The following is a 24,252-nucleotide window of genomic DNA, read 5'->3' as shown; positions in this document are numbered from 1 at the left end:
CCCATGTCTGATTCTCCTCCAGTGCAGATAATTCCTTAGTCATAGCAGCTATCTACCCAGGAATAGACAAGGCTTCTACAACAAACTTAGGATTAGGATGACGCTCAACAATAGACAAACAAGCAATAAAACCAGGAAACAAACCAGAATATGAAAAAAGTTAGAAATGGGATGGTGGGGAATCGCTGTCGCCTCCAATTTGCGGGCACCTCCAATTCCTCACATGGGAGCGGCAGAAATGACCACTCTAGCCTTGCCCAAAAACACTGCCCAAGGTGGGATCCACTCCCCCCTGTTAGAGGAATTGGAGGTGATAATTATTCGATGATGGGTACAACTGCAAACACTTTTACGATGAGCAATCGGAACATCTAAATCAAAAACAACAGGAACTGTAGGAGAAGAGGAAGTACCTAGCGCAGGATCAAGATCAGGATCTGCCGGCAAAGAAGGCGTGCTAGAAGCATTTAACCGAGTGGTGTATCTCTTGAAAGGTGTAATACGGGTTGCAGCCTAGACCGGAGTGCGACTTTGAAACACAACAAGAGGTTCCTAGAACTAGGAGGCAGAGCAGATGACAAAGGAACCTGTAAACCAGGAGAACTTTCGACACTATATATGGGCAAGTCATCATCCAAATCAAAAGAAACAATTGAAGACTCAACATAAGGAGTAGACTCAAAGAAGGTAACATCAGCTAGGCTTGTCTTTCATTATTTCATTAATACTGTGTACAAAAGAGGCCCTCATGCATGTAGGTAACTTTTCCCAACAAATACATCATCATTTAAAAGAATAAACTTATCCGGATAAAAACATAAATTCATCCCTGCCTTATCCAAAAGTGGTCCCAAAACCAAGTTCCGACGAATGTTTGGCACATGTAGCACGTCCTTCAGCACCAAAGCTTTTCCAGAAGTAAGTTTGAGTACTACTTATCCCTTGTCGATCACTCGTGAAACTTGGAAGTTTCTCATAAACACTTTTTCTTCGGAGACATTTGTAGGATATTTTAAAAATGAATTTATGACCCCACTAATGTACCTAGAGACACCGGTGTCTAATATCCAATCATCAGATTTTTCAACCATATTGATTTCGGTGATCATAGCAGTAAAACTTTCATCTTCGGTGAGATGTACTTTTGCCTTGTCAGATTTGTTCTTCTTACTCTGTCGATAGTCATTTTTGTAATGTCCCGGCTTGCTGCGTTCAAAACAGTTACCCTTCTTTTTCTTGGAGTCATCCATCTTCCGTTTCTTGGAAGAAGTTCCCTTTTCATTATCAACCAAATTAGCCTTGAGTTTAGGATGCAACGTATTGTACTTGGCTCGGTTTCGCTCCTTAATTCTGATATGGACAACCACTTGGTTAAACAACCAATTCTTCCTTTTATGCTTCATAGTAAATTTGAAAGCATCTCAGGAGGTTGGTAGTTTATCACAATGAACCGGTTACAAATGCATCGGGTAGAATAATGTTCTGCTTTGACAATTTACCAACTAAAACTTGGTATTTGTCTATTTGAGAGGAAATATTCTCACCGTCCTTCATCTGAAAATTCAAAAAATTGCCAATAATATATTTGCTAATTCCAGCATCGTCAAAAGTATATTTTTTCGTGAATGCATTCTATATCATATAACCATATTCATATGCGTTATAGACATTATATAGTTCAATAGAAAGCCCATTAAGAATGTGATTCTTGCACGGGAAATCAGCTTGTATCCAAGCTATCTTTTGGCATCTTGAACTGGATCATCAGATTGAGGCGGTTTGGGGTCCGTGAGAGCAAAAGCAACTCCCAACTGAGTAAGAGCGAAAAACTCCATTTGCTTCCACCTCTTAAAGTTGTTGCCATCAACTAAGGAAGCAAATGGTGTTTTTTGCTCTTACTCAGTTGGGAGTTACTTTTGCTCTCACGGACCCCAAACTGCCTCAATCTGATGATCCAGTTCAAGATGTCAAAAGATTAGCTTGGATACAAGCTGATTTCCAGTGCAAGAATCACATTCTTAATGTGTTTTCTATTGAACTATATAATGTCTGTAACGCATATAAATATACTTATATGATGTGGAATGCACTGACAAAAAAATATACTCTCGATAATGTAGGTAGTAACAAGTATGTTATTGGCAATTTTTTTTAGCTGAAGGACGGTGAAATATTTTCTCACAAATAGACAAATATCAAATTTAGTTAGTAAATTGTCGAAAGATTTGGCCAAAAAAAAAAAATTTGTCGAAGGAGAACATTATTCTACCCGATGCACTTGTAACCGGTTCATAGATTGAGAAACTGCCAACCTTCTGAGATGCTTTCAAACTTACTATGAAACATAAAAGGAAGATAGGTCGTTTGACTAAGTGGTTATGCGTATCAAGATTGAGGAGCAAAACTGAGCCAAAGTTCTTAGTGGAGCATCCTAAACTCAAGGCTAATTTGGTTGATACTGAAAAGGGAACTTCTTCTAAGAAACGGAAGATGGATGATTCCAAGAAAAAGAAGGGCAACTATTTTGTATGCGGAAAGCGGGGACATTACAAAAAGGACTGTCGAAAGAAGCAGAAGAACAAATCCGACAGGTCCAAAAATTCGACAAGGTAAAAGTACATTTCACTGAAGATGATATTTTACTGCTATAACCACCAAAATCAGTATGGTCGAAAACCCCAATGATTGGATACTAGATACCGTAGGCACATAAGTGGGGAAAGAAATTCATTTTTGAAACATATTACAAATGTCTCCGAAGAAAAGGTGTTTATTACATATATGTATTTCCCTTTTGTTTTTATACTTGTCTGCTTTTCTTTTCAGTTTGTGGGTGTATCGGGGGATGTAACAAACTCACTTATGTATATATATATATCACTATCATTCCCGTATCACTACGCTTTCTCTTTCATGGTTATAATTGTAGATTATCTGCAGCACTCTGAATTTACTTATGGTAATGTTAAGAATGTGAGACCGTGAATGTATTAACTGCTTCTAGATCCGTGGGATTTGGCGGATTGCCGTTATGCAATTTGGGTCACCTACCTAATCCTCCCAGGGGTGGTTTGGGGTGTGACATGCTCTCTCTCTTGCTCTTGCTTTGGGTTTGTGGTTGGCATTGGTTTTAGTTTGATGTGTTAAAATGTCTTCTTTGATGATGCTCTTGAGGATCTAAGCTTCTTCCTTCATTCTATAGTTTTTTTATTTGATATTTTTTTGGATTTTGGGAGAAATTAGAGAGAGGTCAAGGTTCCTGTTTGAATTCTTCTTTCATTTTGATAAATAGATGTTGAGAATTACTGAGTATCATGTTGATTCTTGTTGGTGGCATCTTGTGGCTGTTACTCATTATCACCGTGTTATTGTTTCATGTTTGGTCTTGCCAATCATCATTAAGTATTTTCTCAGGTATAAAACTATCTCATTCTTGCATTCTGTTATGTTTAATATAATACTCGACCTTTTACTTCTACGTTTGTTGGTATACATGGAAAGTCTTGGCACTAGTCAGTTAGCCATTAGACATGTTGGATTCACAAACTGTTCAGTTATATAATTACAGATTAAATGGTTTGAGCTTTCATGATTAAAATAATGATAGGATTAGCTTCTTTAAAATTGTCCACAGCTTCACCAAATTTTAAGAACTTTAATTTTAAAAAAAATGAATTAAAAAAAATTCTTAACTCCATGGTATTGTGTGCACGAGACTGAATTTTGTGGTCAGTTGGATCAGTTTCTGATCAGAAGTTCCTCCCTCACTTTACTTAAATAAGATCATACCATCTGAAAATATCTTGAACAATTAGACTTTTTCTCCATAACTAGTTCCATCAAATTTTATGAAACTAAATACTTACCTTAATGACATTTGGCTCATAAAGTGAAAGCAATGAAAACCAATGGTCTTCAAAGGCTATAAACCTGTCTTGTAAACAAGGGTTTTTGGTAAACTGGTCAACTTTCAGTCAGGGATGAGGGTTTGTCTGGTGCAAATTGACTTGGTTTGAGCCTGTGTAACTCTACTTATCTATAAATTTTGTGACAGTAGCTACCTGTTTGTCTTGGAGGCAAGGGTCAGGGCTAAGGCTATTGCTGGGACTGGATGAGTTCCACAATGAAAGCATGATGCCTTTGTCCTTTTGAAATTAGGAAATTTATATTTGTCCTGTAATCTTAACCAATATTATCCAAGCTCCTCTATAGAACACTTCTATCATAATTCCCCCAATAAAGCAAATTTTCATCTCTCCTTCTCCCCTAATACTAAAACTTGCTATGTTGTATTGAAATAAAATACTTCTTGAGTTGAGTCCGCATGAAACAGTATGATCCACTTCAGGATTACATTGAACTATGGAAGTGAAGAAGTGTGAATCATGAAGCTGAATGGTAAGTCATTCTATTGATGGCTTCTGCAGATTGATGCATGTTGTTGTAGTGTTGTAGACTATTTTACTCAAATGAAGTTTTTTGTAACAAAGATTAAAAGGCAAATGCATCTATTTATAAATCCCTATTGAGAGATTAATCAAACAACAGATAAAAGGCTGGCTATTCAACCATAATTTTTTTTGCAGAAGGGTTTCTTGGACTGATAGGTATAGATGGGAATATATACCAAATTGTGGTACTTACGATCTTATAGGCAATATCTCTTTATCTTTAGGCTGCAATTTGCCTTTAGTAACTAGATCATTCCCTTCTCTACTAGATCTTGCTACCTCCAATCCCAAAATGATGGCCTCAAGTTACAAGTGCCAATTGAGAGTAAACATAGTAGCAGAAAGGATATTTTCATCATGTTTTGATTCCCAGATTGGTGTATTTTAGGGTAGATCTGTTTTATATAAAATCAAATCTATTTGTTTCATCATTCTTCTTGCTGGCATACAAGCTCAGATCTATGCATCTATGATGTTTTGAGAAAACTCCCTCTCTGAGCACCCTGATTGTCCATATACTATTGCCATTAGTTAAGAGTGGGTGAGTGTGCGTAGCTCTCTAATTTGCAGAGTATGTCACATGTTTGATTCAGCAAAGGGCAGGTGAGTGTGAGTGGGTGAGTGTGTGTAGAGGTAGCATGGGGTGGGGGTGAGTGTGTGTAGGGGCAGCAAGGGGTGGGTGAGTGTGAGTGTGTATAGGGACAGCAGGGGGTGGGGGTGAGTGTGAGTGTGTACAGAGGCAGCATGGGGTGGGGCTGAGTGTGAGTGTGTTAATGTGTGTGGGGGCTGCAAGGGGTGGGTGAGTGTGAGTGTGTGAGTGTGTATAGGGGCAGCATGGGGTGGGGGTGAGTGTGAGTGTGTGAATGTGTATAGAGGCAGCATGGGGTGGGGCTGAGTGCGAGTGTGTTAGTGTGTGTGGGGGCAGTAAGGGGTGGGTGAGTGTGAGTGTGTGAGTCGGTATAGGGGCAGCATGGGGTGGGGGTGAGTGTGTATAGAGGCAGCAAGGGGTAGGTGAGTGTGAGTGTGTGTAGGGGCATCCTGATTTTTATATATTGAATTATATAGCGCTAGACACATATTAATGGAGCTTAAGTTATAAAGTAAGGATATGAGGAGAGTTATTAGATGAGGTTTTCATGTGAAGAATTTAGGTTATATCTCGATCTAAAAGTGTTGTGATTTGAATTGTAGATCAATGTATAAATGGATTTCGATGACGAACACGATGAGGGTTATGCGAAGCGCAGGAAAGCAATTATATTAGGGTCTGCTACTGCTTCTATTGGAGCGGAGCACTATAGTAAAATGTTTCTCGCTAAAGAGCCCTACTGTCGTGACTCTCTACGTGGAATGAAAGAGACTGAGAGCATTATTAGTGTGTTCGACAAGACATCTCGAAGCATCATAAGAAAGAGCAAGAGGGCCTTTTTTTAGTTTATGTAAATTGGTGCAAGATAGGGGCCTTCTTCATGATACCAGATCAGTGCAAGTGGAGGAACAATTAGTCATATTTTTCAAACAATCGGCTACCATTTGAAGAATCGAAAAAGTTTGCATGATTTTGACATTCCGATAAGACTGTAAGCAGGTATTTCAATCTTGTATTGGGTGCAATATTGCAATTGTACCCAGTATCATTGAAGCCTCCAAGTACAACAATGCACCAGCGAATAGCAGGTAACCGTAGAAGTTTCTATCCTTACTTCAGGGATTGCATTGGAGCTGTAAATAGTTCACATATCCATGCGTGGGTACCGGTTAACGAACATAAGAGATTTCGCGATAGGAAGGGAATTATATCGCAAAATATCTTAACTGCATGTGACTTCGACTCAAAATTTACTTACATACTTGCTGATTGGGAAGGATCGGCATCTGATTCACGAATATTAGATGATGCAATTCATAGGCAAGGAGCAGGAAAGATAGTGGTACCTCCAGGTAAATACTATCTTGTTGATGCTGGGTTTGCCAACCAAAGGGGCTTTTTGAGACCATATCAGAATGTTCGTTATCATTTGAAAGAGTGGGAGAACAACAACCAAGCACCTGCTGATAAGAACGAATTATTTAACTTGCGTCATTCCAAGTTGCGAAATGTAATTGAACACGCGCTTAGTCTATTGAAATCAACATGGAAGATAATGAAAAGCCAGTCTGAATACCCTTATAAGACGCAAACCAGGATTGTTCAAGCATGTGTTCTTCTCCATAATCATATTTTGAATCGGAATACTATTGAGGAAGAGGAGTTTTTAGACCAAGAGAATGCAGGAGCTGCTATGCTTGGTCAGCAAATAGGAATACAAACAAATGATGAAGATGCAGGTGATGATTCTGACAAGGAAGGTAATGATATCGCTGAAGATTGGGAACAATTTCAAGATGATATTGCTGACAAAATGTGGGCTGATTATATTGGAGGAGGAGTTGATGAAGATGATTATGATGATGAGGATAGTAGTGATGAAGATTATGATTTCTAAGTATTGTTGGACATTATCTACTTTCATTGGATTTCTTGTTGATGTAATATTAAGCTGCATACTCTTTTAAACTTTGTCTGTTTGGTAACTTGAGATGTAATGTGCATGGTTTAGTTTGAATACTCTTTAAACTTTGTCTGTTTGGTAATTTGAGAAGTAACCTGCATAATATAGTTTGAATACTCTTTAACTTATTATTGAATTTGAGTTATTTGATTATATGTAATGATGGTATTATAGTATCTCTATTGGTTAATTGAATTTGAGTTATTTGTCTATCAAAAGCATGGATACAGGGGAGGTTTCCCAGACGAGGTCACGAGAGGGGAATGCTTTATGGCCCAGTGAAGTTTCACACTTCATGCTTGAACAACTTACAGATTGTCATAGAAATGGAAAAACTGGGGATAATGGTCTAAGAAAAGACCATTGGCAGTCAATCTCAGTTGCCATTAATAACAAGTATGGATATGCATATGATTGGGAACAATGTAGAAATCACTACAGAATATGGAAAGCCAGACTTAGAGCGTTGTGTGACCTACAAAAGCAAAGTGGGTTAGGATGGAATGCAATGGAAATGAGGTTTGATGCACTAGGCCATGTGTGGTCCGAATTCAAGGTGAACTTGTTAGTATATCAAATATTTACAACATTTGTGTTCTTAGTTATTTTATATGAAATTTTTGAATGTCTTATGATTGTGTTTGGCAGAAGAAGGAACAAAAGTATTGGAAAGAACATAGAGTTCTTCCCATACACTTGGATGTTGCAATATGGTTGGGAAATGAAGTTGCAACGGGGCATGGAGCTGAACACCCAACTGATACAGTGAATGACTATATGCATGACAAGACGATTCCAGATGTGGATTTAAGTGGCTTTCATGGTATTGATGACCAATTTACTAAGGGTGGGGATAGTGTCCCAGTCAGTTAAGCTGAAGGTGGCATCGTAGGCGAAGATCATCTGCCACAAGTGGTAGACAAAAGAGAAAGAAGGGGGAAGCTGGAAAGATTTCAAGTCCCTTAAAATCAATCGTTGCTGCCATGGATGCTCTGGTAAAGACTGACTCGTTAGATGATCTTGCCGATAGATCCAATGATGCAATGGATACCCTTCCAAACTCTTCAACATGAGGTTTCGTGCAATGAATTTTGTTGGAATATGTACACCAGAATACCATGGGGGTATTCTGGTCTTTTGGGTGTTTTATTTATTCTTTATTTATGTATTTATGAGCAAGGGTAGAAATGTAATTAGGGTTGTGACACTGTTCTCGTGAACTGTACGTGAACAGTGTTGTGAATAGTATTTCCCCTTGTAATCTCTTTTATTATTATAAATAGAGAGCTTGACTGATCTCATTGATCATTCAAGCCATTCTCCCATTCTCGGTTCTGCTAACATGGCATCAGAGCCAATTCTCTGATCTAGGTTAGAAAAAAACCTTCTTTTCTTCCATCACCTTCTCCCACCTTTCTCTCTCTCTCTCTCTCTCGGCTTCTCCTTCTTCTGTTTTTTCTTCTTCTCATCCTTGTAAGGGGGCAACACTAATGAGGAAAAACCTAATCCAATGATTTAGTTGCTGCCCTTCTCCCAATCTGTTTTTTTTTTTTTCATAACCTAAATTCTAATAGATACTGCTGGAACCATACCTGCGATATTGGAGCTTTCCAGAATTTTGAAGATCAGATTCCTCACATGAAGGCTGATTCTCCATTGTTGGAGCTCCCTCTGCTTTCTTTTCCAGCACCTATCTACCTCTTCTATCTACTACACTCGCTTTTCTTTTCCAGCTTGGTTCACCCAATCGATCTTACCTTTTTAGGGTTTTTCAAAACCCTGACTCCAATCGATTTTAGGATTCCTCCTTTCAGTTGATGCTGATTTTTTGTGGGTTGTTTTCCTCCAATTCAAGGACCACTTGACCTCAATATTGACCTTTTCAAGTTTTTTTTAAGACCCCTACCCTAACCGATCTCTACTTTTTAGGATTTTCCAAAACCCTGACACAAATCGATTTTTTGGGATAGGGATGAGCTGTTATAATGCTTTGGAGGTGGTTCTAACATTAAAAGAGACACTCTAATTCATCAATTCATGGCTTGAAGAAGGTCTATTTATCTGCGATAGCCTGCCCTACTTTTCTGCAAATTTTTTGGTGTTTCTCCCTCTTGAAGACCAAGTCTCATTCTAACTGGAGATTGGTTGTTCGCATTGGAGGTCCCATTCAAGCAGTACTAATCAGCATCTATTGCAAGTCTACATCAGCAATTGAAGCCCCTTTCCTTATATCGATCTTAATTTCAGGGTTTTCCAAAACCCTCCTTAGGGTTAGGGTTGTCCTATCAAGCTGATTTTTTTAGGGGAGTCTTATACATACCAGAGGAGTGTTCGACCCAAATTTCAGCATTATCCTTGGAGTATTTTTTGAACAAATTCAGGTTTCTTTCTTATGATCGATTTTTCCAACTATCAACCTCTATTTATTTGGTTCCTCTGTGACTAGCTGCATCAATTCCTATTGGATCTGCTAAGTTATTGTCTTCTACTTGCTGGTTCTATTGAGCTTTACTACATCCCTTACTGGTTCCGTTGATTAGCTTTTGTAAGCATGACTGGTTAACTTGTTACTACTGCCTTTATGAGGACTACTGCTGCCCTGGTTTTGAGATTGAGTATCCTACTATTGGAGATCGAAGTTCTTTTACATTGTTGAAGAGTTGAATCTACTACCTTGGAGATCAGTTTATTTGGGATAACAACAGTGTGTTCTTGGTTATTGGTTGTGACTACGAATCTATTTAGTTATGTGAAGCTTTTCTACTGGTTCATAGCCAGCTTACTTTGAGAACTTGATCCGAGCATTGTTCTCTAATTCAGATCTGGTCCAAGTTTTTCAAGAAGCTTATTACATCAATTCTGCCCAGATATCTTCATCAGTTCTATTCAGCATATGGGAGTTTATAGATTGGAGTTTTGCACACTGGTTCTTCCTTGTTTGAAGATTGCTCAAGCCTTGAAGATTGGAGCCTTTCCTTGCTTCAAATCAGATCTGTTTTCTTATTAGATCTGCAAATTGGAGTTTGGTGTTTCTCCCATGTAGGAGTTTCCATCCAAGAAGTTTGTTTGATCGATTGAAGAAGGTCGAAAATTACTATGTTGCATTATTTTTTCTCCACGATTCTTTATCCCACTGCCTTTTTCACTTTCCCATCTCCCATATCATACCTTTGGCATTTACCCATAACCACTTTGAAAGTTTATGGTATACTCTAATTTGCCATTCGTTCTTTTTTAATTACCCATAGCATCTTTGGAAAAATTCTAGAACATCATACTTTTGCCCTATTTATTACATCATCTTCGTTATTTGTCCACGTGGACTACTAGACGTAAGGGGGGGATTATGTAAAATACACCTGTAGACATTGCAGAATGCAGAACTTGCAGGAACATTGGTGCAAAACATAGAAGATTAGTGTTTCTCCACCATTGCCATTGGGTATTCTTTGTTATTGGGTTGAGTTTGCCATAAGGGGGAGATTGAAGTATTGAGAGTATTGAAGATATTTGGTTGTTGCCTACCTATTTGAGGATTACAGTGCCTATTTGAGGATTTATAGTTGGGTTGGTTCAGTTGTTTCCGCTGCTTGCTGCCCTAGTTTTTCACTTCAAGATTTTACGTCACTATGACACTCTGAGATTCATCACTGGACAGCTATTGAAGATTGGTGAAAACTTTGTTGATCAAGTCTGCCCAAGTTTTGAAAATCAATTATTTCAAGTTCTTGAAGGTTTATTTGGGAGCTTCATTCATCTGTCTATGTGTCAAGCTGGAATGGAATTTGCTACAACTCTGTTACTCCCTATTTTGTTCAAGTTGGGCATTAGTGCCGTATATGCGCCAACTTGAGGGGACGTGTTAGAATGTTGGAGTGTTAGCATTTTTTTTTCGTATTAGTTCAAGCTGGAGTTTCTTTACTTATTTGTATACTCCAGCTTGAGGGGGAGTGTTGGAATATGTACACCAGAATACCATGGGGGTATTCTGGTCTTTTGGGTGTTTTATTTATTCTTTATTTATATATTTATGAGCAAGGGTAGAAATGTAATTAGGGTTGTGATACTGTTTAGGTGAACAGTATGTGACCAGTGTCATGAATAGTGTTTTCCCTTGTAATCTCTTTTATTATATTAAATAGAGTGCTTGACTGATCTCATTGATCATTCAAGCCATTCTCCCATTCTCGGTTCTGCTAACAAATTTTTTTATGGAAGAAAAGAAGAAGACCATTGTTTTTCTGAAAACAAGAGATGTGGACAAAAGAAAGATAATGGACACGTATCTCAAAGAGGAGGATGGTGGCAATGAAGTCTGATGCAGTGCTGGTAGCATCAGACTGGTAGCCAATGTGGTTGTTTGTTTTTTTGTTTGGTTATATGACTTAATGGTGGTGCATTTTGTTGAGAAACGAACACTAAGATACTTTTATTAGCATGACAGAGAGACTAACTTAACTCTAGTTGGTGCTTTTAGTTAGTGCTTTTGGTATTCCAAGCATGACATGGACTGACAGGATGATATGATCTTTTTATTGTTGATGATGAAATCTGACAGTAAGATACTTTTATTACCATGACAGATAATTTATGGTATGTTATAACTATCTTTTTTTGGTTTTTTACATCTGAAGGTTGGCTACCTTGGTATATCTTTGTTACCTTGTGCATCAGAACTTATGATCTATCAATATGGGAAGTCTAAGTGACTTCTGTTTTTTGTGTATAAGAACTTATGATATATCTTTTGGTCCTTTTCTGCAAATGAATTTTGCTTTTCTATTTGGTTCTTTTAATCCTCAGCAAACATGATTCATGATACGTGGTAGGGAAAGAGTCCCTGGCTGAGATAGCCATCCCAACCCTGTCCTTTCTTCTCCACTTGATCTCCCTTCTTTCCCTTTTCTCTGTTTTATTTTTTGCACTTAACCAAGGCTAACTGAGACCAAGTTTTGGAGCTGCTGAACATTGCTTGAAGTTCAAATAAGCCCCACATTCATGCTGGCAATTTATTGCTGATCTGCAACTCAAATCAGTACCTGCAGCTGAGGTTTACTGCTCATTCCTGCTGCTGGTTCACGCTTATAATTCCTGCAACCTGTGAGCTGTTGTTGCTGATACTTCGGGGTTAAGTTAAGCCCCAAGGGACTACACTCGACTGTAGTTGGGGCCTGTACTTAGGCCTGTGGTTAAAGTTCTCTGAAATCACCTATTCTCCCCTACAGCTGACTTGTTCCTCTAGTTATCACTACTTTGAGGATCTTTGTCTCAGCAACTACTTAATGGAATTGGCTGATATTTGGAGGATTAAATCAGGAACTTGAGAGCTCCTCTCGACCCTGTTTTGGTCCACATATGATGATTGGGTTTGCTTAACTTTACTAAGTTTCTAATTTAAGTCCTTAGTTTCTATTTTCATTACCTTGCAATATCTCTGCATCTTGCTTTCACCTTGATCTGAGATTTCTAGGATTTGTTCAATCCTTAAGAGACCCAAACTCGATAGGAGTTTGAGCCCCATCCCTTGGTTCCCAGAGACGTTGTTCTAAGGGTAATCTCACAAAGTTGTGGATTCCATCCCTTGGTTCCCAATGATAAAAGATTTATTAATCTGAACTTTGCATTAAATTATGATACATCGGTGCTCTCTTTGCAAGCTTATTGCATGGTTGAGGAACCATGATTTCATGCCAGGTTGGTGGAAGTGGGCATTGTGAGGGATTTGTTGGAACTTGGCTTTTTTATAATGAGTCTCCCTCTCTAGTAAGTCTGTCTTCAGGTGAAATTTTAACTCTGTAATTTAATTTGTATTTGGACTTGGAAAATTATACATAGGGACTGAATGATTTTCCTGTTCTATTGTTCCTTTCCCCCCCTTTTTTTGGGTCTCATTGTATCGGTTGTGTGTGTGTGTTTCAGTGATATTGGGAACACGTATGAATATATCAATATATATCTCTTATTACAGGTTTTATTTACTTCAATATCTAGACATGTATAAGTGACAAAGAAATTTTTTTGGCTGAGATTCTTTTCTACTTGTTTTTCTTTTCTGGATTTGAGTTGAATATGCAGCTAATTTTGGTCTGTGCCAACTAAATAGCATATTGATTGTATCCTTAGTGAAAAATTATTATGTTAGCTTATGTTTATTTCTGCTGCCAAGGAGATTATAATTAAATATTGGGAAAATCTGTTTCTAACAGTTATGGTTATGACTCAAGTTGTAACCTCTCTTCCGTAGCCTTTTTCATTGGCTGACACCTTATTGTTCGAGGGAAGAAGGCAATAAATTTCAGGACATAGCTCCTCAAAATTTTAAACTTCCAACATCTGGAGAATCAAGAGCAATTAAGTAATTTAAAGCATTGGTATGCATTTTTGAATGATAAAAACAACTATGTTTATCATCCGAGAATGCGAAATCAACCTAAAATGAATTCCAAGAATGCATACCAAACGCTCCCTTAGTTAGCAGGTTTAGGTCAGAGAACCACAACCCAATTCAATTGGATTACTTACCATGGAGGAGAGCAGGACAGTCTCTGAAACTTCACCATACTGATCAAGCAAGAGGTCAGGTCTCCTAGTATCCCAAACTTACAAATCGCATGCTGATATTCTGAATATACCCATGGACAGTAGAGTTTAAAACCTTTATAACATTTCTTTTCTTCCAATATAGATGGTGCTGTATCATAGAGTTATTGTTGTTGTTAGTTGGTAGCCTATGCTTGAAAATTAAAGATTTGGCTGGCTAACTTCTACCCAAATCGCCAGGCCTGCCAGTTCGAGCCCAAAGCCCCTAAGCCTCAATATAGATTAGATTTTTTATTTCACAAGAGGAGGTGAGGTAGTTTCACACACTCTTGTTTCAATATGGATCAGATGTTTTTTCCCTGTATTTGGATAGGGGTGGCTATGTTGGTCGAAGTACTTTTATGTTACTTCTATTATCCGATCTCTACTGATATTTCTTTTGTCCAGATGGATAATGTAGCAACTTGTGATATATGTGGTCGTAAATGTATACTAATGAAATCAAATACTAAGACTAATCCGGGTAGAAGATTCTACAAGTGCCAACAACACACTTCTTTTTTTATGTGGGTGGACCACTTTAAAATGTGTGACTGTGGAAAAGGGTAGTCCAAGGTTCGAAGGTGTACTAAAGGAGTAAATACAGGACGAGATTTTTGGTGTTACCCTCAATCCACCCAGTAAATATTGTTTATTTGTTTATTAGTTATTTCATTTGTCAAGTCAAATTCTTGAAAAGAATCATATTTGGATTGAATATTTAACAAAATTATGTTTTTTCATATTTCTTATAGGAAAACAAATCTGCTGGTTGTGGAATGTTTCAATTTATATATGAGGAAGAATCTTCTTCTTAAAACGAGCAAGTAGTGAATGGTCTAAACTCCACCACACATCCACCAATTTCAACCACGGACTATCTGCAGGGATTCATCGGTTCAGCAATTAGAAGTTCTGAGTATCAGACAAAAACGTTAAAACACGTCCTTGAAGCTGTTAAAAAACTTGACTTGAACAAGTAAAGAAGTGTGGGAAGTGGGAAAAGAAGATGATAAGGGCATCGATATGTCTACCTTGAATGCATTGCCTTGGAACTGTTAAACAAAATTTCATGCAATGGATTTTATTATGTAATTGATTTTAATTGTCATGTGAATGCTACTAACTGAGACATTGAAACCAATTAGTTAAATAGGGCATTTGGGGCTTTTGTAGTGATTTACAGGATCATATTTTTTTTATGTTTTAACTTTGAAGCTCTATTAGCTAGAAAGTGAGCAACAGAGAGATTTGAATTTTAGCATCTAGCCATCAATAACTGACACCACCAGGAGATGAAGATTTGCCTCTTTTTTATTATTTGAGAATTAATAATGTGGCCAATATCCTTTTCACATGATCAACTATACACATGGTAGATTTAGGATGAATCTAACTACAAGACACAAGGTAACCAAACAGTTATTTAGATAGATTCAGGATAAATCCAAGTCACAGACTCAGGGTAACCAAACGGTTATTTATATAGATTCAGAAGAATCCACTTGACAGACTCAGGGTAACCAAATAGTCTTTCGGAAAGAATCAAGACACAGAATCAGGGTAACCAAACAGTTATGCATGAAGAATCATGGTACAGAATCAGGGCAACCAAACAGTTAAATTTCAAAATTATGAATCCACAGAATCTGATTTTAGAGAACTTGATCTAGAATCAGAGTCTAATTCTTCAAAACAATCGAACCAAACACTTCCTTAGCTATGCTGAGCGAAACCCTACCCCTCCTCTCATTTCATGCATTTAGGAAGAGAGGAAGTTGTGGAGAGCTCAGCTTGGAGAGGAGAAGAAGGAGGAGAAAGGAATGATCCCAAGGCCATATTGAGCTGCCCTTGAGCTCATCTCACTCCTTCACTCTGCCTAACACCAACCTTGGACTTGGAGCTCGTGGGAGAGGTGGATTGAAGGCCAAATCCAGCATTGGATCTTGTTCCCTTGCTTTGCCAAGCTCACCTCATTGTAAGCAAGCTAAACTATGAAGCTCCTAGTCTAGTCTCTTAGCATTTGATTGAAATGCCATCTAATCTCCAGCCTAAGCTTAGGGCTTCTTGTTTAATGGTAGTTAGAACTCCTATTATGTTGATTTAATGTCAATTGACCACCTCTATTGGCTGGTTTCTTAATCCATACCCAAACTACCATGAAACCCTAAGGTTGAACCTCCCAAATTGAGGATTTTTGTTGAATTGAACCCAAACCCCATGGGAATCTTAAATGGATCAAATCCCTAGGATTAGTAGCTCTTATGGGGGCTAAGAACACCCCTCATGGACCTCTAATTGGTCCCATGGCCATTGACCAAGGACTGCTTCGAGCTCAAGCCAAAACTCAGCAGTTTTGGTCTGCGGATGATACAGTCTGCGGATGATACGTCGTCGCACAAATTCATCTGGACTGCTGCCTACACAGTCCATTGGCCTGTGTACAATGCGCATTGTCTGCTCTATCCCATCATCACTCAGGCCAGTGAATGATGGCTTGGGTTATACCTAGACCTTCTCTCACTTATTGTATGATTGTTTATGGACATGTTAGGTTCACGTACACCTACGGTGGAGGGCATGCACTACTCAGAACTCGTGATTGCTTATGCTTTGAAGATTGTGAGTGGATTGAATAGTTGAACTATTTTATGGAATGTTTCTTATCAGGCATGTGCTTAGGATATGCATAATGATGTGATGTGCTTGTTATGCATGCTATGCCTTATAGATGGATGCAAACATGATGAGATACAATTATTATACATGATACTAAGCTGAAATTTTATTTTGAATGTTTTGCAATTGATGATATGAAAGATATGGAGCATGAATGAGTGATGGAATCCAAGTATCGTGAGTGTGCGTTGGACTTGGGATTTCCATGAGAGTGTTGTGAGGAGAGTGGTGTGCATATATAATGATTATGATGTGTATGATGGATTGGGTTGGGATGTGACCGGTCGACCGGTATTTTGGCATCACACTTGAAATACTACTATTATCTAGCGTATGTGTAAGCTAGAGGTGACGAGACGACAGCCGGGCCACCATGACTGGCACTCTGGACTCGACCTCTAGGCTACACATGTGCGTACCTATGCATCTCAATAGTTGTTTGCTGGTTAAGATATAATTTACCCATTACTACAACCCTTACCGGCAGGGGTTAAGGTGTCAAGCAAACCCATGGGTCCCGACTGTATTTTTGGGTAGCCCACTGTGAAGCCCAGGCACTAATTGTGACTCCAGCTGGGCACCAGGATGGGGTTTGTATTAGGGATTAGCGAACAGCCTAGTGGAGAGGTCCAGTCTCGTTGGCTTCCATTGTGGTATTGGTTTGATATTATCATAATGTCATCCAAATTATGGTATCGCTTGCCGACGATGCTACCTGTGCTATAGTACTTGACCTGACTTAGAATGTTGTTGTTAGGGGGAAAATGAACAGAAGTATTCATGCACCATATGTGATGTGCATACTTTAGCATGCATTATTGATGTACCTACTGATGTATGTTTGTGTATGGTTTAATTGCTCACTGGGCTTATGGAAGCTCATCCCTCGGGAACCTTTTTTTTTAGATGATGCTATAGGTCATGCTATGGAGACCAATGAGCAAATCTACTGGTCATTTTTGGCTGGCATTGATGTTTGGAGAGATCCTGGGTGGACACTCATGCCCAGTGATTGCATTCTTGAGAGACACTCTGAGGAGAGACATGATGGTAACCAAACGTGCGAGATAGATACTCAGGGAGAGTAATGGTGTAGGCTAGAGGCCCAATGGTTTGGAACACTGTTTATGTCCTGTTTTGAGAATGCTTTGGATGATTGTAATTATACGATGGTGGATATTTACTTTTGTTCCTTTCTCTATATAGTTGATCTTATGGTATTTAGAACTTGTTAATACTTGGATATGTGAGGCAAATTTTATAAATGAATTATATGATATCATGTAGAAATCCTTAATCATATGTTATTAGTATCCTTTAACTCTTCCGCTATGACTTTGAAGTTATCTCCGATCTTTATTTCTTGGAATGGTGAACATGGTACTGCAATGTATCGATTCTGTTATTCGGTGTAGAATACGAGAGTATTCCTGTCACATAGCCCTAGTTTGGGATAGGGGTGTGATAGCATGGTATTAGAGAGCACTTTTGCTCTACCCTGTTCACCTTTCGATTCACTTTATCTTAACCTGATCTGCATTAAGAATCAAAATAATGAAAATCTTTAACAAATGCATATAAATATAGGGTAGAGACATTCTTGTTGATTGAAAATTTAAAACTTCTATTAGGTAGAGACCATCCTTACATATATAGGGCCATTCAAGGCCGACACAAGATTATTAAAGAGAAAAGTACAAAATGTTTCCACCATGCCCAACAATCTAGAAACTAACTTAACAAGATAAAAGAGCATAATAAACTAGGAAACTAAAAAGAAAATCATGGAACTACTCCTGTTGCAGTCCTTTTCCTTCATCCTTGCTCTGAGCTTGATCTGCCCCTCTAGAACATCGTACTGTGTTGCCTGGATCTCTCTCCATCATCAAACGAGACCCAATGTCAGTCAATCTATCATCGGTGTCATCAGATCCCACATTCATCAATGCAATGACATCATTGTATTGATCATTCACCTTCTTTTCTAGGGTAGAAAATCCTTGCACCATAGTCTGCTCCATGGCAGAGAACCTTTGCACCATATACCCCCAGCCTGGCACACCTGATATATCACCTTCCCGTGTCGGACGAGGAGGATCCTCACGAACCTGTGTGTTGGATGCCCTAGTAGTCCGAGAAGTAGAGGCAATAGCTCTTCGTCCATGACCCCTTATGGATGATTGACCCCTTATGGATGATCGAGTTGACCTGGCAGTGGGTGCAGCTGCTGGCCTATTTCCACTTCCTTGATCCTAACCATTATTCCTATCTGACCCATCGTGGTCACTGGCATCATCACCTCTTCTAAAGCTTCTCTTGCCACCTGTACTCTATCAGGCGGCAATTTCAAACTTCCTTCTCGCCCTATCATGCCCATTTTTCTTAGAGTAGTCATGTTGAAGGGAGTGACCCTCTTACCCCTCCAGTCATTATTTAATGACACATGGAAGCGGTGCAAGAGCTTAGTTATCAGCTTTGTATAGGGTAAATTTTCTTCGAAGGGATGATTCTCCCGATACCCTATGGTTTGGATGATGACATTGGGAAAGCATAAAGGGAGTCCTCTATAGAGGCAGAAAGCACAATAACTCTGCATATTGGACACTTGCCAAGAAAGCAAATAGACATTAGAAATAATTACTTTTAAGTTGAGATGTAACTTGAATGGATGAGAAGATTTATTGCTACCTGATCCTTATGCCCACCAAATGGGACGACATTTAGTTATGTCTGGAGTGCTAGGATGCACATGGATGAGTAGTAGTTGTTGATAAGAAGTCTATCATCTATTCTTTAGGCTGCGAGGCTTCGAGCATATTAAGATACTCCTCATCAGAGAGGAAAGCTATGTACTCACACTTTGGAGGACCATACTGAAGTGATCCCTCCATTGATACCACCAAGATCTCTCCCAACTCGACCGTAGAGAAAGAGATGTCTACCCCATTGTCCCGAGTAGAAATCCGACATCCCTCATTACCATTGTCCACCATCTCAAGGTTGGCATAAACACAACACACCAATAATAGATAGAAGTCATCCTCGGGATAAAGTATCTTTGACCACCCAAGGTGGGCAAACCTCTCCTCCATTCGGAAGAATTGAAGGTCCTCTGGGACAACCCGTCTCTTAGTAATAACTAGGATGTGCTGGAGATCACTCCATAAGTCTTGGTTCTCTGCCGAGGTGAACCAATGAGCATCAAACTCACGAGGAGGGGGTTATGGTTCCCTTGCACCTCTTCTTGCGGCCATTGATCTATACAAAGAAAATGCTAAAGACAAGAGAGTAATTAGGATTTCGGAATTTAGAACTCATACATTCATTAGAGGCATACCGTTCAACAATCACGATGTATCATGATGCAATTATGCCCTAGAAACCAATTATATAAAAAATCACCCAATTTAGGGTAAAATCACAATGTCCCTTCGTCGGACAGAGTAACGGCTTGTGGGTATTAGATCTTAAGATCTCAGACGAAATAACGGTGTTCCAAGGCTTTGGAAATTAGGGCCTCGAAGGCCGGACAAAGTAGCTACACCACGAGAGGTTTCCCAGATTCAGGCAAGAAAGGGTCAAGGAAGCTGGACTCGAATAGCCCAGACTTTGGACAGAGGGACGAGGCTCGAAGACGAATTGGGGAAGAGCCCCGAAACAAGGAAACAAGGAAAAAACTGTAAAATTGGAGCTCTGGGGGTGCCCCCTCTCCCACAAACTTGGATTATGCAAATGAGGGCGTGACCCCCTTTTATAGGAAAATTTTGGGTTAGGCAGTGCTACGGAAAATGTGCGGGGCCATGGTAGAGAGCAAAAACTGAAAAAATCAGATTTTGGGTGCCCATGGGGCCGCACGGCAAGGTCACACGTGTGCTCATGGAGCCACATGATAGGGCTGCGCAGTAGAGCCACAACGCGCACGTTTGCAACACCACATGATAGGGCCACGTAGGCCGCAACACTGCATGGCAGGGCTACTCAGGCCGCGATGTAGCGCGATAGGGCCTCGCAAGCCGCGGTGCCATGTGGCAGGGCTACGCGATGCAGGGCACTACCTTGCGGGGCTGCGATTGTGATGCTGCCTTATGGGGTTGCATGGGCTGTCTGGGGTTATCTGGGGCTGGTCACGAGCACGATGTGTGATTTACAAGGCGAGTGGAGATATTTTCTGATACAGTGTTTGTTTTGGGGACATTGCTAGTCATCTGCGTCCAATCATCGTCATTGTTGGGGGGTGACAAAATTCAGCATCTACAAGTATACCCCCCTTGCAATTGATTTGTGCTTGTTCGATCGATCAAATCTGTGATGCAGTGAAGCATTCTCGATTCTCCCAATCTGCAACTTCCACCTGGCTGCTCCACACCCTGAGTTCTTAAGCATTATTACCTTACATGCGATTGATGGAGTCACTATATAAGGGCATCAAATTAATAGTTCCTAACATCTACATCCTTCCAAAATAAAATTTCTGGCTCAGCCCCTCCATGAGCTACAATTAGATGGACCACATAGGTAGATGTTACTACCAATATTAGAGAAACAAAATCATAGTGACATAACGAAAGGAAGAGAGAAAATATAGAAAACAAATTAAAGATATCTTTATACCCTTCTACCTATTTCCTCTTTTTTTTTTTTTTTTTAAATTGGAGAGCTTTGATAGCAGGGAGATAAGGGATGAGATAGGTCCCAAGGTGGTTCGAACTTATGACCTCTTATTTGAGGAGTTGGTATTTTGCCAACTCAGCTGAACCCATGGGCTGCCTATTTCCTCTTTTATGACTACTTGCCAAATTTCTTTATTTTATAAGGATAGATAGACTCACTTTGAACATCACCACTACTGTAAACTAGTTTTTATTTTCCGTTCTCATTAAAAAAAACACCAGAAGATAGAAATAAAGAATTCCTCAACTCTGACAAATAGGTACTGATCAACTGAAGCTTTTACAAGTCCTCTTACAGCCACATCAAAATTTTTACAACAGACCACATAAACAAGAAGTCATTGTTGCGATTTGGAGTAGCGCTATAGGCGCTATAGCTTTGATAAAACTTAACACACGCAAAACCTTCAAAACTACCAGAAGAAATTATAACTTGTTGCCACTGAAAAAACCTCCTGTTGACATGTGCGACATGTAAGGAGAGAAAAGGAAAAAAGAAGAGGTCCAGAGCAAACTCCGAGGGGGACTCTCTGATGCCTAAGTCAGTCCGGCGCACAGATGAATTGTAGAGGGGGTACAGAGAGGAGTAAGTGATTAAAAGTCAAAAATAGCGTACCTATGTCCCCTCTTCCCTTTTATCCCTAGCACGGTTATCGAGGCGGTTGGAAGTCTTCCTTCCCCCATTGTTTGATACGTGGGGGAATGGAGTTGGGTTATTCCCCTTAATGAGGGGGGATGCTCCCTAGTGGGGAATGGAATCTTCTAGTGGGTTAATTGATAAGATCTTACCATGTGTTGGCCGCTTATTGGCTGGCTATTTTTGGGCGTATCAGTTGCCCCTCACTTTCTTGAACATAGAATTGGTGTAAGGGAGTAAGTTTTTTTCCCCAGCTCTACTCATCTGGTTGTCTAGCCGGGCATACCTGCTTAGCTGGTTCTTCCCGTCAAGTTCTTCCTATCGGGTTCTACCCGTTAGGCTCTACCTGTCGGGTTCTACCCGTCAGGCGCTACCTGTTGGGTTCTACCCACCATAGTCCCCAAAATGCCCTATTTTAGTTTAGGCGAAAAGAAAACTATTTGGTTCGCATGAAAAGGTAGAAATCTCATCCGATGATAGGGAGAGTAGTTTCACTTGAGGGTGTCAAAACCAAATCGAAACCGAGTCAAATTAACCAAATCACATAAATTTGGTTTATTTTCGATTCTAATATGTGAGCATTTAATTCGGTTCAATTCAATTTCAACTTCACTTCAAAAAACCGTCGATGTGAACCGAAACCGCCCTCCTCTTAAACCCTCTTCCATAACAATATAAGAAAAGGGTAAAACTGTAAAGAGAAGATAAAAGTGCGAGTAGACAATTAGCTAATAGACTAATGGTATATAAGAAAAAATGAAGGTCAAAACTGTAAATGAAGGTAAAGCAGGAGTAGAAAACCTCTCGTGTTCAACTAACTAATAATAACTAACTAAAATTTGGTAGTTGACTTCTTCGGGCCCAGCCTCCCCTACCACCATTGAATTCGGATCAGCTATCCACATGGGAAAGGATGGGGACAGATCTGACCCCTCCATGGGGGTGTGGGTCCCATACCTCCTTAGAGCCTTAGAGATGGATCCCACATCCCATGGACGGTTCAGATTTGTTCCCACCCACCACTTTGTATGCCGACATGCTTGACGATGATGAGCCATAAATTATTTGAGTGGATCCGTACAATTTCGATTCAATTTTTTGACAGGTGAGACACGTGCGCTAGCTCCATTTAATATCTATGAGAAAAAGTTTCTTAGTTTGGGAGCATGGCTCCAATATTTAAGGTTACAAGTTAAAACCAATCTAATATAGAAATCGTATTGAAAAATTCTCACCATCATTTTTTTTCTCTTTTTTTTTAATTTCAATTTCACTGTTTTTTTTTTTTAGGGTAAAACATATCAAACTTTAACTAAAAAAAACCCATCATCTTCCATTCGCCTCTTCTTCTTACACGTACCCCATGCCTCGTCCTGCTGCCCTGCAATAACACCCCTTTCTTCATCCCAACTTACCCCTCACCCTTTGTTATCTCAAAATAAAATTTTTATTTTTAAAAGGAAACAAGAGAAGTTTGTGTATATTCTTAACTGAAAATGTATCTAAATATCATAGACCTATTCAAAAACACTTCTCTTTTGCAGCACTAGTGTTAAATAAACACTATGTATAACTTAATCAAAGTATAATTATTGAAGAAAATAAAAAATTACATACTTGATCTTGTAAAATTATATTAGTCATCTATTAGCAACATATCTAAAAAAGATAAAAGCTAAACAACAAAAGAAGACCCGTGAATTGCTAAGATCAACCTAATAATATAAGACCCAACCAAATTAGATAATCTTTATCAACACCATCACAAGCTATACATGACCAATATCTTCTTGTCCATAAATTTCCAACACTCTTGGATTCACAAGATAATATTATTGTTGGAGTTTATCTATAGGGTTCAACCAATTATTAATTTGAACCTTGAATTAGTAATATGTCAAATTAAAATTGAAAAACATAGTAGTAGCACCTGAAAGCAAATCAAATCTGATGTCCATATTCAAAGCTTCGATCTGGACAGGGAGAATATATAGGAGGTGGAAACTCAAATTCAATTCCCTTTTTTTTCCTAATCCTACCTTGAAATTGAAGTAGTAGTTGATTCAAACTTGAACTCAAAACTAAAACACATCTTTTACTTCTACCTGCTATCAACGATTCTAGCAATATAAAGATTAAACTTAATAAAACAAATTGCAGAAGAGGAGGGGTGGGGTTGCAGTATTTGGGGAGGGAGGGGAATGGACCGCAGAAGAAGAAGAATGGGAGACTTGCTTTAATTAATTTTGAAGTTTTTTATTTTTGTTTTACCCTAAGATAAAATAAAAATTAAAAATTAATTAATGATAAAAGAGCAAAGCAAGTTGTTTCGTTAGAATGGGTTTCAACCATAAATATTAACCTCAAGGGGTCAGATCAGTTGGCAAAAGAACAACTCTTCAAATAAGAGGTCATGAGTTCAAACCATCTTGGGGACTATCCCCATCCCCTACCCCCCCTAATTAAAGCTCTCCCACCTTAAATATTGGACGTATACACATGGTAGCATTGAGGCAATGCCGCATAGGAGTAACAGCTATATTTTATCCCCATGCAAGCACACCCTTATCTCTCTCTCTCTCTCTCTCTCTCTCTCCTTTTTCCTATAAAATGACCTCTTTGTCCCCCATAGATTGAACCAACAGGGAGGTGAAATTGTCTAGGTAAATACAAATGGTGCAAGT

The 24,252-nt window shown here is 39.1% G+C and overlaps 1 protein-coding gene across 1 annotated transcript; it reads left to right on the top strand.

The window, feature by feature from the left end:
• Nucleotides 1-5,654: 5,654 nt before the first annotated feature.
• On the top strand, nt 5,655-6,937 carry LOC122650795. The gene is made up of 2 exons (XM_043844174.1): nt 5,655-5,830; nt 6,040-6,937. Exons 1-2 carry the CDS (start codon nt 5,655-5,657, stop codon nt 6,935-6,937), a joined length of 1,074 nt encoding a protein of 357 aa, XP_043700109.1.
• The last annotated feature ends 17,315 nt before the right edge of the window (nt 6,938-24,252 follow it).

The sequence above is a fragment of the Telopea speciosissima genome, chromosome 2 (assembly GCF_018873765.1).
Source record: "Telopea speciosissima isolate NSW1024214 ecotype Mountain lineage chromosome 2, Tspe_v1, whole genome shotgun sequence".
NCBI classification, from domain to species: domain Eukaryota; kingdom Viridiplantae; phylum Streptophyta; class Magnoliopsida; order Proteales; family Proteaceae; genus Telopea; species Telopea speciosissima.
The sequence above is the reverse complement of the archived record's forward strand: the minus strand, read 5'-3'. Positions and strand labels throughout refer to the sequence as shown.